This window comes from Fundulus heteroclitus, chromosome 5 (assembly GCF_011125445.2).
Source record: "Fundulus heteroclitus isolate FHET01 chromosome 5, MU-UCD_Fhet_4.1, whole genome shotgun sequence".
NCBI classification, from domain to species: Eukaryota; Metazoa; Chordata; class Actinopteri; order Cyprinodontiformes; family Fundulidae; genus Fundulus; species Fundulus heteroclitus.
Genome location: NC_046365.1, coordinates 33,241,910 through 33,255,983, shown reverse-complemented (window position 1 = coordinate 33,255,983; position 14,074 = coordinate 33,241,910). Strand labels below are relative to the sequence as shown.

The 14,074-nt window shown below is 41.6% G+C and overlaps 1 protein-coding gene across 3 annotated transcripts in view; it reads left to right on the top strand.

The window, feature by feature from the left end:
• Nucleotides 1-14,074, top strand: part of sdk1b (sidekick cell adhesion molecule 1b) — a 413,277-nt gene that overhangs the window by 181,883 nt on the left and 217,320 nt on the right. For all 3 annotated transcript variants that reach the window (XM_036137444.1, XM_036137445.1, XM_036137446.1), the window contains exons 3-4: nucleotides 1,235-1,341; nucleotides 2,931-3,078. In XM_036137444.1, coding sequence (XP_035993337.1) covers nucleotides 1,235-1,341; nucleotides 2,931-3,078 — 255 coding nt within the window. The remainder of the gene's footprint in view (nucleotides 1-1,234; nucleotides 1,342-2,930; nucleotides 3,079-14,074) is intronic.

The following is a 14,074-nucleotide window of genomic DNA, read 5'->3' as shown; positions in this document are numbered from 1 at the left end:
TAACCCTGTTTTTTTTGGGTCGGCTCCCATCAACAAAATTTGGCAAAGGGCCAATTTCTAAATAAGAGAATATATAAAAGATTGACATATAAGTGTTGATTTTGTCCCTTGGTCGTTATGATGCTTCTTTTTTCCACTAATGTTCTCTAATGAACCTCTGAGGCCGTCCCAGAGGAGTTGAGTTTACACGGAGTTTAAATGATTTCTGATTTCTGGATCGGTTGGTTGCAGTAGATTTTATTTTGCTGCGGTGGCAGATTAATTGTGCAACACACGTTTCAGATTTGTATCTGTAAAGACGCTCGAACACCGTGTATATTTGTTCTACATTACTGCTTTATGTATGTAAATCACACAAAATCCATTAAAAAAAATACCTTGAGGTTTCTGGTTGCCATGTGACAAAACCTGCTAAAGATAATTAGGGGATATGAAGACTTTTGAAGGACATTTTAGATAAATGAGTGGCGTTTAACGACAGTGTAAACTGTGTTTTTGTGCGCTGAAAGCCCATGTTATGTGTCTGTTAGAAACGTAATGGCTGGCTGACAGAGATAGAGAGATTCAGCATTAGACAGCTTCCAACATGAAAATCTGTTTCTGGATTAGAGTCGCTGCGTAATGTGTCATTCCTGATTCAAACAGAGCTGTCTGTGCGCCTTTGATGTACATGTGTGCCCGCTTGTCTGCGCATACGTCGGTGTTTGTGTACGTTGGCAGCACACGCTGACAGCCTGGGAGTTAAGTACTTGGCTGCCCTGGTATTCATAATGAGCCCCAAAGCGATGTCCAGTTTGACTGTGTCCATCCAGTTTCTGCGTACACGCGTGTGTGTGTATGTGTGCATATGTGACTCTGTGTGCGTGTCCAGCATGGCACCAACCTACATCTGATGCCAACTCTCCCATTAGTGAAGCACTGTGCATTAAAACCCCATTAACAGTCCTTCTCAGGAAGAAATACATGGACGCAGTTGAAAAAAAAAAAGAAAAAATAACTCAAAATACTCACACGCACGTATGTTTGTACACACAAAACGTACACGGATGCAACACGGCCACCGCAGAGCCAGTCGGTTCTCTCTGTCAAGGTCATGGATGCATATGGGCAAACAGAGCTCCGTCTTCTTTCAGGACCGGCTTGTAAAGGCCTCTTTTGTGTCACTTTCCACTGTTGTGAGAAAAGAGCGGCCCTCGGTCTCACAGCTATCTTCTTTATCTGTGTCGTGCTTCAGGTTGTCCATGCCGTCGCTGAAGAGAGCTGACGCTGGCTCGTATCAGTGCATGGTGAGGAACCGGATGGGAGCCGTAATACACAGGAGAACAGAGGTGCACGTCGCCTGTAAGTGCACACACACACACACACACACACGCACACGCACACGTCTGCAGACGTTTGCTGCTCAGCGGCAGCAGTTGCTATGTGAATAATACAAATTGCAGTTTTTCTATTTGCTTTTGAATTTGGTGCCAAACAAAATGCAAACAGTTACATAATGTTGGACAAATTTCTAGCTGCTTAGCTGGATCTGTTGAGTAAACTTTCAACCAGAAGTAATTTATATTATTGTCCCTTTGTTGTGGTTATAATAAAAATTTTAAAACTTTAAATTGTATAACTTTCAGATTTAAAACACAGGCTCTCCTCTTAAGCCCCAGCCTGATTACTGGGGTCTGGCAGGGCCTTTTTTATCTGAATATGTGTGCAAAAAAACATGCTTACATCTAATTACATTTACCTAAGTGATTATAAACTCCATTTAAACATCAAATTATATGACTTTTTTATATAATGATTATTTAAATACTTTGTAATTGCTGAAAAGGTATCTTTGTTCCCCAGTACTGGGGATTGGTTTAAGGCTGGGGCTTTAGAGGTTTTAAAGGATTTCTGTTGTTGATTTCTTAAGATGGAGTGAAAGGCCTTCAATCCAGATTTTTTTTTTTTTTTTAAACAGATTTGCAGATTTATGGCTTTCATTTCCCTTGTTGGTTATCAGTGGAGAATTATTGTACACAATAAAATAGAATAAAATCACAGACAGTGGACAATCAAAATTAGGGATGCACGCTATATCGGCATTAACATCAGCATCAATCAATGTTAGTCATTTATTAACATAACGGCATTGATAAGTAAAACTGGGCTGATGTTAAAAAAACATTGTTTATTTCATGTTTCCATCTAATTGCCCTTTGTGCCAGTGTTTCAGGAGGGGGATGGTTTCAAGTTGGGAATGCGGGTTTGTTTGTTTTTTGGCCCGTGACAGCAATGCATTGTAGCCAGGATTGTGTGTTTTTTTTAAAATGAAGCACAGATGCAATTTTTCACTGTGTCTAAAAAAGACATGAAAGACAGCGTATAAATCTAGACTATAATCCACTTTCAGAAATCCAATTAGCATAGTTATCTATCTATCTATCTATCTATCTATCTATCTATCTATCTATCTATCTATCTATCTATCTATCTATCTATCTATCTATCTATCTATCTATCTATCTATCTATCTATCTATCTATCTATCTATCTACATCAGTACATATCGGTTATCGAACATTGCAGCAATATTAATATCTGATATCAATATCGGTACATATTTTCATATCAGTGCATCCCTAATAAAAATGGATCAGGAGTTAGTCTGATCCAAACTTCTTTAGAAATGTCTTGACAGGAATGGGTAGAGCCAAAATATAGATACTGTTGAGAGAAAAATAGACTTCAGACCGATTAATTTGAACAACGGTCTGAAGAACCATGATGTTGCGAAGGGTTTGACATCTTAGAATGAAACCTGTGAGCTACGCGTGTCGTTGCACATACTCAGCCACCAAATGGCTACTACTCTCCTCTGTGTGTTTAAAGTCAGTCGTCTTGACACCAACATTCATGTTGATTTAATCCACTTTCTCCTCTTTTTTTGCAAGTTATGGGAAATTTCTCCTCCGGGGAGCAGAGAAAGACGGCGACTCGGGGCCGAGCCGCCATCATCAGCCCACCTCCTCTGGCTTCCTTTCCTAGACCCCTGGTCACATGGTACAAAGATGGACACAAGATCATCCCCAACAACCGAATGTACGTTGCTTTTTTCTTCTTTTTTCCCTTCACTCTTTCCCTCCTCTCTCCCTCTCCAGCACATCCTCACACTGTTTTTATGCTGACATGCAAATTTTGAAGTGCTGTTTGCGTCTAACAAAACACAGCTTAAGATAACATCTGAATTTCACGTTTCTGATCCCTCAGCGGTTTATTAATTAGTGTGCTCTGGAAGCACAAAAGTCGTTGGATGGCAGTTGTCATGAATAATAAGTTGTTTAGATAACTGACCATTTTCATTATAATTGACTAAGGACATTATCAAGAGGAGATAAAACTGAATTCTCCAATGAATCAAATCTTGAAGCTTATTAAATAGATTTAGTTGCAGGGAAGATGTTCTTTTGTAGGAATTTGTACAACAGAAATGTGAGGGGGTCCTTAGATGTCTCGCATAGATGTATTTCACAGCCTTTTTGTTTGATGCCATTGTCTGGCTCCTTTTGAAATGTCTTCAATTTGCATATTATTTCTTAGTTGCTGCAGATATATTTTTCTGAATAATGATCAGCGTTTTAATAATGGAGGTTTTTATAACGGGGATAAGGGCCTGTTGTGAGCGGTTTCCTGAACAGCAGGGTTTAGTTTTTGAAGGTAAATGTCTTTTGAGATGTATTTGTTGAAACTGAGAACTTTCCTGATTGTAATACATTTTTTGCTCCTAATCAGAGTAATATTTACCACGCATTTAATGTTTCGCACCTCCTTCAGAAGTGCCTTTCACAATAATTTACTGAGTCAAGTTAAGCAACAGTCTGAGTCGGTTTGACTTTGTTATTTTATATGGATGAAAATGAATACTATCCCCTCTGTCACCTTGATGAGCCCTCAACGAGCGTATTGACGGCGGACTGCAATTATGTTGCCTTTCAAAAAATCCGGCTGTGTTGAAAAGGTGTTTACTCCCAGAGCACGACTAGCACGCTTTATTAGCCATCCAAAAAAACCAAACAAAAAAAATAAACCTCATGATTTAGACATCAAATAAGTGGAGTATAATGGGCATATATCACTTTTACAACTTGATTTTAGGAGCTTTCAGGCATGTTGCTCATATTTGCGTGATGCAATTTGAGAATATATGTAACAAATAATAGAAATAGTAGAATAGAAAACAAACAAGCACTAGTCAGCTGAAATGCAGCTGAAAGGCGCATTATATACTCATAGCAGAGTCTGCAGCCATCACTGCTTCTGCTTGACAATGGTTCAAGTAACTGGGATTAATTATTGATGCAACTGTCATGATTTGCGGAGAAGGACCAAAGCGGCAACCAGGCGAAGGCAGGCGCATGTTGAAAATATGATATTTAGTGGCATTAACTCGCCACGTGAACAGGCTCAGAAACAACAGGAGGAACAAACACACAGAACTTAAATACAGCGGCGAGTCAACTGAAAAAATGCTCAACACAGGTGAGTCCGATCAACTAATTAACTGAAACATTCAGGGATCCTCCATGAAACCCATGTTGATGCTCAGTATTGCACTTATATGGACCTTTAATATATTTGCATTGTACTAAATGGTTAAATTACAATGGTCATCTATATGGATGAAACAACCAATCCACCAATTGTTTTCATTATTAACGTCATACAATTGCAGTAATGTGTGTGTCCTGGGGGGTATTGTAATACTTTTAATACAGTATTTTATATCCGGTACGTTTTTACTTTTACTAGAGGTACGCTGAATGTTGTCAGAATTTATGTTCATTAGTGCTTCGTGCTAAGCTAACAGTACTACACAGATGTTAGTAAAGCTCTTGAATCTGCGACACAACACTCCACCACCCCACTTTCGTGGTGCAAATAGGTCTCCCCCTCATGTAGAGGAGCTCAAACGCTGACAGACAGATGGGAGCAGCAGCCGCAGTGATGTTCATCGCCGTCTCTCTTCAAAGTAAACTTTCAGTTTAGCAGCTAAACAACGTTCCAATGCTCAGCTACGATCATGTAACCTGACTCTAGTCATATGGATATCGCTCCGCCTTGCTCCACTCGCATCCATCTGGGACCTCTCCCATACAAAGTGATTTCTCCAACCAATTTTATTGTCCAGCCAATCAGGACGCAGGGCTGGAGTTTCATAGATGTGACGTAGTGGAGAAGTGACCGTGAGACTGTTTTGATTCAGACAGCAATGGCGGCTCTCATCGAGGAAGCAAGCGTTAACATTGATGCTGCTATTTCTTCCGTGTTGTCCAATCTACCTAATATTGTTTCATTAAAAGAAACATCAGAGAACGGCTCTGAAGGCTTTTGTTGGTGGAAACCATGTTTTCGCCTTTCTCCTGACCGGATTTGGCAAGTTTTGTTTTCCGGGGCGCGCCCGTGGCGGAGCGGTTAGCGGTTAGCGTGAACCATGTTAGGAGGCCTTTAGTCCTCGACGCGGTCGGCCCGGGATCGACTCCGACCCGCGGCGCTTTGCCGCCTGTCTTCCCCCCTCTTCCTGTCAGCTCACTGTCAATAAAACGCATGCCACTAGAACCGCAAACACATTTAAAAAAAAAAAGGTTTGTTTTTTCCTGCGTCGCTCTCACAGCGTCAAGGGTTAGCTTCGGTGTGAGTGGTTGAAATAGCACGTCGATAAAGATGACAGACAAGTGGCTTATCCAATCATATGCAAGGATTTTTGATAAGGCCCAGCCTTCAATAAAGGCAATTCCTATGGAGAGGTCCCAGATGTATGTGAGTGAAGCTAGGCGGAGCGAAATCCATATGGCTAGAGTCAGGTTAACGATCATGAGCCGCGAGTAATAAGCAAAAGCATGAGCTTCCGAATACAAGCAGCTAAAACGGCCAACTCCTTAAGGAACTCCATTCAGGAGGAGCTGCTTCTGGCTGGCTTCGAACATCTAATAAGATTCCTCTTGCATGTGCTCCTCGCTATGAAGACGGCCCTTTGAGAGGAAGCCTCAGAGCAGACCAGGAGCCACTGGAGAGGTTAGAAATGACTGGCTCTTGAACGCCTCCTCGTCGCCCCAGATGAGTTTGAGGAAGTAGAGTAGCAGCGCGGGGCTGTAGCCCCCGTGACCCGGCCCCAGATAAGTAGTAGAAGATGGATGGAGAACTGAATCTCTCATTTTCCAACTCAAGTGTTAATGTGATCAGGATGTAGACGTTCATCCCTGTAGTGTGAAATGAAATATTCTTATTCTGATTTGCTTGCAGCCCACAGACACACACCGTGATTCATGCTCAACACTTCCCTTTGAATCTGCATAGAAAAGTGTAATTTGCAGGTTTTTTCACAGCTCCTCTCTTGTCTCAGCAAGAAATCTATCCACCCCCCCCCCCCCCCCTTCCCCCCGCCTCACCCCCCTCGCTCTTGCTGCATCTCTTAACTCACTCTTTTCTACCTCTAAATTATTCTTTATGTTGCTCGGTGCTCTTAGTTGCCCCCCCCTCCCCGCTCGCTCTGTCTTTTTTGCAGTTGCTACAGGATCCTGAAGCCATAAACTTCTGTTCCTGAACGAACCGACGAACTGAAGCGGCGTGTGCCTTGCAAACGTGCACAAAAACCGTAATCCGTCTTCCGCAGACCGATCTGACTTGCGTCTACCTGGCTGGAGCGTCCCTGCGCGCACTCATGCATGGCAGAGGAGCGTGCGGTGAATATTTGCACAGTTGGCCGTGTGTGACCGTGTCCGGATGCATTAGTGTTTGCGCGCTGGCTGATCCCGCGGTCCGGTGAGACGAGGCCAGATGGTGCCCGGAGTTTGGCCGTCTTTGTGGTGACCAAGCTGATGATGATGTCGTTTATGAAGTTTATTGATCCGATATGCCGGGCTCTCAGGGTCCTCGGCCCTATCTCGCTGTCTGTCGTCCTGCCGCTGTCCCACTGCTCTGGATTTATGTCAACCTGCCTGCCTGTAATGCCGCTCTCTATAGCCACACAATGCCGGCCTCTATGTGTGTGTGTGTGTGTCTACACTCTGCATGTTAACGCATATGTCCTGCAGGTCGGCGAAGACTCTGAATCTCCCCATCCCTCAAACTGCTCAGCAGAAGCAGGGCAAGCTGTTTCTTCTCACTGGCTCTGCTCTAATCTGGCAGACTCGTTCTTCTCTCATCCGCTCCGTAGAAACGGCCCGGTTACTGTTGTCCAGATATACCAGGAGTTAAAACAGTTACTGTTTCCAGCCTTCTGAGATTTCCCCCCCACACTGCTCCTGCAGTTTTAGGTCCTTTTTAAGATGGCAGACAAAGTGCAGGAGGGATCCGAGTTTTCTGCGTGCAGCATGTCCCTCGCCTACCTGCTGCTGTGCACTGCTGGTCAGCTGCACAGCAGCAGCAGCTCCTTTTGAAGTGAACAAACAGCAGTGGTACTTTGAGCTTCCTGAAAGAGGGAGCTCCTCACCCCATCTCTAAGGCTAAGTCTGGCCGCCTTACAGAGGAAGCTTAATTCGGCCACTTAGATAATGGTATATGTTTTTTTTTGTTTTGTTTTTTTTGCTTAAACGTTTGTTTAAATACCACACCATAATTTGCATATTTGCACATTTTTCATCATTGCATCTCCATCTAGCATTCTAGCATTAGCATTATAAATGCTACCGATCTCTTAGTCCTTAAATGCATTCTTGCACATATGCCCTTGCACAATCCAATTTTGTACATTCAATGGTTTGTATACTGTGACCCTCTCCTGCATTGTTTACATTTCAATTGTTTTTATAATGTATTTTAAATCTATTGTTTACTTTTAAATCTCTGCTGCACCTAAAACTGTAATTTAAGTTTTACTGCAATTTACAAAGCTGTATGCAACGAAATTTCGTTCCGTACGCACTCTGTGCATACAAAATGACAAATAAAGTTGTCTAAGTCTAAGTCTACGTTCACACTGCAGCCTGAAGTGACCCAATTCCGATTTTTTTGCCCATATGCGACCTGGATCTGATCTTTTCATGAAAGTCTGAACGACACAGATCGGATTTTTTCAAAAGTGACCCAGGCTGCTTGGATATGTGGTCCTGAATCCGATACCTATCTGATCTTTTCAAATGCGACACGTGTGTGTACGGTCAGATCGCATTAATCCGACCTACACGTCATTGATACTCGACAAACGTCACTAACGGTGGACCTGGCTATGCCAAAGAGGTTGACTATTGTGCGGTAACAAGCACCTGTTGCAAGTCCATTCAGCCCCACGGCAACGCGTTTACTCGCTGCTTTGGCCGAAGAGGTGTGTCTTTACGTGAGAGCGTTAAAGAGATCCGTTCAGACGCACATAAAGGTTGCCTTTGTCATTCGAAAATTACGAATGAAGTCCGTATCAGTAAAGTCACTAAAATTTGGCTCTCTTCCCCTCCTCTTAAAAATATTGCGTTGGTAAATTGCTGCTCCGGTTGGAGAATAACGTAAAGAAGGGAAGATACGCTACAGCATTACGATCCATGTTTACTTTCGCAAACAATGAGCACGCTTGCTACGCATGACGTCAATGCGTCCTCTAGTGCGCATACAGTACACTTAGGTGTATGAATGCAGTTCACACAGGAGATCACATACAAGTCGCATATATTTGGAAATGTGAACGGACACGCAAAAAAATCCAATTTCACAAAAAAATCGGAATTGAGCATTAAGGCCTGCAGTGTGAACGTAGTCATAATATTAGAATCTGTGTTTTTTTGCTCCAGGTTTTCTTACCCTTACCTGCTGCTCTTATCTCCATGTGCCGCTGCTACCTCGCTCCTCCTTCCACTCCACAAAATGTTTTTCCTGCTCCTCCTAATATTTCCGTATGGCCTCCGAACACGTTGAGTCTGTTTTCCTCCGCGTTTGGCACGGGCCTGACGCCTCGACGCCGCAGACACTGATATGTATTTTAGCTGTGACCTGGCGCCCGGGCGGAGAGGTACGAGCTGCCGCTTTTAATTAGCTCTGAGGCCCGTGGCAGATGGACGTGAATCGACTGTGATAGCCAGCAGCTTCGAGAGGACAAGTGGGATGAGGAGAATTACAACTCTCCTTTCTTCCACTGTCAGGGCCACATGAAGCCCAGATTGATCAAACAGAAGCAGTGATCTGTGCAGAGGAGTGACAGGACAGACAGTGAATATTTCAGTTTCTTGTTGCTGAGGAGTTGAGTGGTGTGAAGAGCGTTGATCTTACCCGCTTTCAGAGTCGCAGCAGAGCCTTATGGGAAATGCTTTTTTTGTTTTTTTTGTTGTTGTTGTTCGGAGCGGCCCCAAGCTTCCATATGCCACAGAGATGTTTGCGTTCTACAACATTCATTTACTTTAATTTGTCAAACACCACTTTAACGGAGGGAACGATTCATTATTTTTTTCCTCTTCCCATCACAAGCGCAGCAGAGGTCTGAACAGAAGGAACTTTCTCGGTGTCTGAACTTGGCGAGCAGATGTTGTGTGTGCTTGTGTTAGCGGGTATGCGCGCACGTACGCTTCATGTGTGTTAGACGCCGACGTTAAGAGGAAAAAGCAGCATCATTTGGATGGTTAGTCAAAGAACATGGAAGCTTAGATCCCTCCACATGCTGGAAATACAAAGATCTTCCATCTACAGCAGCAGCAGCAGAACAGCAGCTCATAATGACTTAGTTTCTCACGGTAGCCAAAGGGGAGGATCAAAGCGACAGAGAGCAAAGCAGAAGACGGCATAAAGGAGAAACACTAACAGGAAATGAGTATGCAGGAAAGGGTTTAAGCTCATCTCAATCCATTGTGTCTGGAGCTTAATCTGGGAAGCCACTAGAAGCTTAGATACTGTATGTGACTTTCTTCTTAATGATATGATTTGGTTACTTCTGGGATTACAAAAGCTCCCAGGCGTGTTGGATTTTAAAACATACGGGCTGCCCCGTGAAGAACCGGGTGCCAACCTTTATCTATCCCGCCACATACCGTCAGCTACAATCTTCTTTATTAAGTTTTCGTCACAGCTTTTTTTACGCTTTACTGCACAAACCGACCTAGATAGTTGTTAGAGTTTATCGTCACGTGCAATATAGATGGAGAGTTTTTTTTTTTTTTCAAGCAGCAGTTAGAAAGGTGCATGTTGAGTTGTCCAAGATTCGACGTACAAAAGCAGCAAAATTAATCCTAATCAAGGGTTTAATAAACATGAAAAGCACAACTTTCTACTGGGTTGGTTAGAGCCAGACTAAAAATAAATTATCAGGTGCAAAAGGTGAAACTTCTGAACCCTGGATGGGACAAAGAATAAAAAAAAAATGTTTTTGTAAGATCTCCAATGTGGGGGCATATGGTTTTATTTCAGTGGTTCTAGTCTTAATTTAGCGCTGCTGTGCCTCAGAAATGAAGCCAGTTGGAAACTACAGTGGCGCTGATCATGTTTGGACTCTTGATGATATGATTTCATTATGAGTCCGAAGGCAACAGCTCACACACCATATTACCGCCTCCCCAATTAGCTAACAACCTTTTAGTTCAGCTAAAAATGAAGGTTAAATGCATCGGATAAAAGCAAAAGGAAATACTGAGTCCAAGATCTCTCCGTTTGTCTACAACTAAAACTAAATCCTCCCTGGTAATCTATAAATTATCTGCCGCTTATTTAGACGTGTTTGACTCTTATTCACTGTTCATGTTCGGTGAACGTAACCTAAATAGCCGCAGTTACAGTTAAACTCCATATCAACGACTGTCCGTGCATCACACGTGAAAGCTGATTTACCCGCTTGTGATCTTCGCTGAAACATCTTAAAGGTAGGATCATATTACATCCAAAATGAGGTCCACAGAGCAAAAGCCCTGGTTCTGGCCAGCTCTTGATTGCCCTTCGCAGTAAAGGTTGCAGCGAACTTTATAATTAGCTTCACCTTCTCCCGGTTAATTTGATGGTCCTCTGATTTTCAGTGGCAGGGTTTAATAAACTGTTTTTTGTTCTTGGCCTCGAGGTGAAATGTGGAAAATGTTTCCTTATGTTGGTCGTGTTTCAAAATATTTAGTCCTAGCTTTATGGGGTCTGCATATGGTGTGACTTTAGTCACCATGTGAGTTCACCATGAACTGTCCACCTTTTGTGTTCCTCAAATGTTGATCCGTATCTAAACGGTAAATGGAAAATATATTTTTTTTATCACGCAGCCAAATTACCGTATCCTACAAAATTGTTGGTAACACGAGTAAATCCTTAAAATAAATAAATCTGCTAATGAAGCATTATATCCTCACACTTAAAAAGAACAAATCCAAGCTTCATTTGAGTAATCTTATTCAATGTGCATAAAAATCCACATTAAAAATACATTTTTTTTGACAAAAATCACAGGTGCAGTTGCTGGCACCTGTAGCAATTCCTAGAAAAATCGAAAAAAACAATTTTTTTATTCCAAAATACACTAATTTATTATCTGAGTGGAGTTTGTCACTATGTAATTCATATTTTTCTGCTTTCCTGGAGGATAAATATAATGTGACACAGAGGCCAATTACAGATAGTCGCTCCCTAAAAAGGGAAACACAAGAGAACACGTCATTCAGGTGAGGAAGATGTATTTTAATCTCCATAAGTCAGGAAATAACTACAAGATAATAACTTTGTGCCAAATCTTGACCACATACCGCAGGAGTGTTTTATCTGTGTTGGAGAAGATATTATGCAGCGCTCCGATTTTCATATCATCATGAAAAGACATTGAGAAAAATAATGTTACTCTTGATGGTTTGGAAGTGTTATATAAATCAAACTAACAATGTTATGGTGAATTAATGTAGAAATCTCAATAAAAAAATAAATAAAATAAAATCTCCATCTGGATCAACCACCTGTGCCGGCGGGCCAAATTAGCACCATTCTTCAACGGCGGTCGGGCGGCGAACAATATCAGTCGCAAATGGCCCCCTGGCTGCACTTTGAACCCCCTGTACTAATCTGCTTTGGTTGGGTTCTTGTAGTAGTTTAATGATTGTAATGTGCCCAACATCCTCAATCTTAAAAGGCAATCTTCTTAACAAAACGCCCCGAAAAAAGGTGTTTTTTTTTTTTCTTCTTCCTTGTATAAACGTCCCAGTATTTCTTAATCTGCTGTGTGTCTTCAGCCTTTATTTGATTACTATGTATTAGCGCCATTTATCAGGGTGACGACGTTCCAGAATTATTATTTTCAATTATCATTATTGCATTTATTGAAGGTGTGTGGTGTTGCTTTACCCTTGGGGAAACACATTGCTGCACTCTTTCAATAATTAAAACAGCCTTTGGTCTCATATTCAGAGCTGAAATAAGGCTATCTGGGAGTAATTGCTGTTGTTTCTTGTCTTGCGTAAAATATCAGTGAAATATCGGGTACAATTTGCTCTTATATTAATTGTTCCTAATGTCAATAAATAAGTTTGACAGAAATGATAAACAGATAAAATATTTTAGGAGCTGATTAAGTTTTCCCCCAGACTTTTTTTTTTGTTGTTGTTGCATGTATTAATTTTGGAGGCAGAACACAAAGCAACAGGGATTCCTTTTCTTGTGCCTGCCAGAATTTAATATTTTCCAATTTACCCCCACTGCCCACTCCCTCCTGCTATCCCTTTTCCTCCCGTTCTGTAATCGAATTGCTCCTTTTGGTCCCATAATGTGGCGGCAAATAGCAGGGTGAAAATTCTCCGCTGTAGACTCTTCCATTTCCTCTTTTGTTATCTTGCTGTCCTTTCTTTGGAGCTGATACTGGTTTGTTGTCCGGTCTTTTGTCTCCTCTTTTCACTCCCCTTGTTTGTGTGTTTTCCTTGCAGACGGCTTTAGTGGTCCTTGATCCCAGCTCAAATTTAAAATGCTTTTATTCCTAGTCTTCTGACGTTAAAGGAGCAATGAGTGAAATTTCATTATTTTAGACCGAAAGAACTTTAAAAAATTGTATCGTGAAGAACAGATGTATTATGCTTAAACGTCACACACCATATCTCTCTCTTGTTGACATAGCCGGGCCGGCCACGTGTGCACGCACGTCACCAGCCGCCACGCAGGGCTTAGTTAAACCCGTAAAATGCCACAAAATGGCAGAGAGCACGCCCATTCTCTTGCTAACAGCGTTATAAAGTTGTAAGTTACTTACTTCTTCACTAGACATGTTCCTCTGAAAGGTGATGCTGTTCTGCTGTGTTTTTATCCTCTTAGCTTTCCATTAATGTAACAATACAGCATTACACAAGCAGCCATCTTCTGTCCCTCTTAACCTTTCTCTTATGTATCCGTCTTTCTGTCTCTCTTGATGTTTCTGTAAATTTATACACGGTTATATTTGGAAGGCTACCTGCCTTTCTTACTTCCTGCGTCTTGATTGAAGGAAAAGCTCTTTTAAATCTATGTCTGCCAGAGTTCAGAATACTTTTGAGCTTAGATTTATTAAATTTTCATTTCATTACATTTGGGATCTGTTTCTGAGCCATTCATGGGGTCTATCTAGCAACAAAAACGCCTTTTCCAAGAATAAAGGAGCCATCTGTTTTCAGTGATTGACTCAGGAAACAGACAAACTTTGGGTGATTTGCTTCAATCAAATTTTTTTTTATTTTTGTAGGACATCTGAAAATGACCATAGAGCCATTAACTTGTTGAGAACGTGCTGCATTGAGCATTAATGTTTATAATAATTGAGTTTAAACAGACGTGATCATCTGCACAGTTTGTATCAGGCAAATGTTCTCGGTATATTGAAGTAATCGGGGCAAAACATGAAATAAACATTTGTGTCTTTTTATCTGTTGAACACACAACAGAAAAGGATGCGTTTATCCCGTTGGATCCTGCACTCCAGACACAAGCTTTTTGCATTATCATTATTCAACAAAAAAAATTTAAAATAAATAAATAATATTTATTTAAATTTTTTTCCAGTGTCCTGTCTGGCAATGTGGCAATAAGAATTGTTGCCTTAATGCCAAAAAGAGCTCATCAGATTTGGCTTTCACAAGTAGAGCAGTACTGCTTTTGCCATAGTGCTCTCTTTGATTTATGAATGTGAATAGTTTTATTATGATTC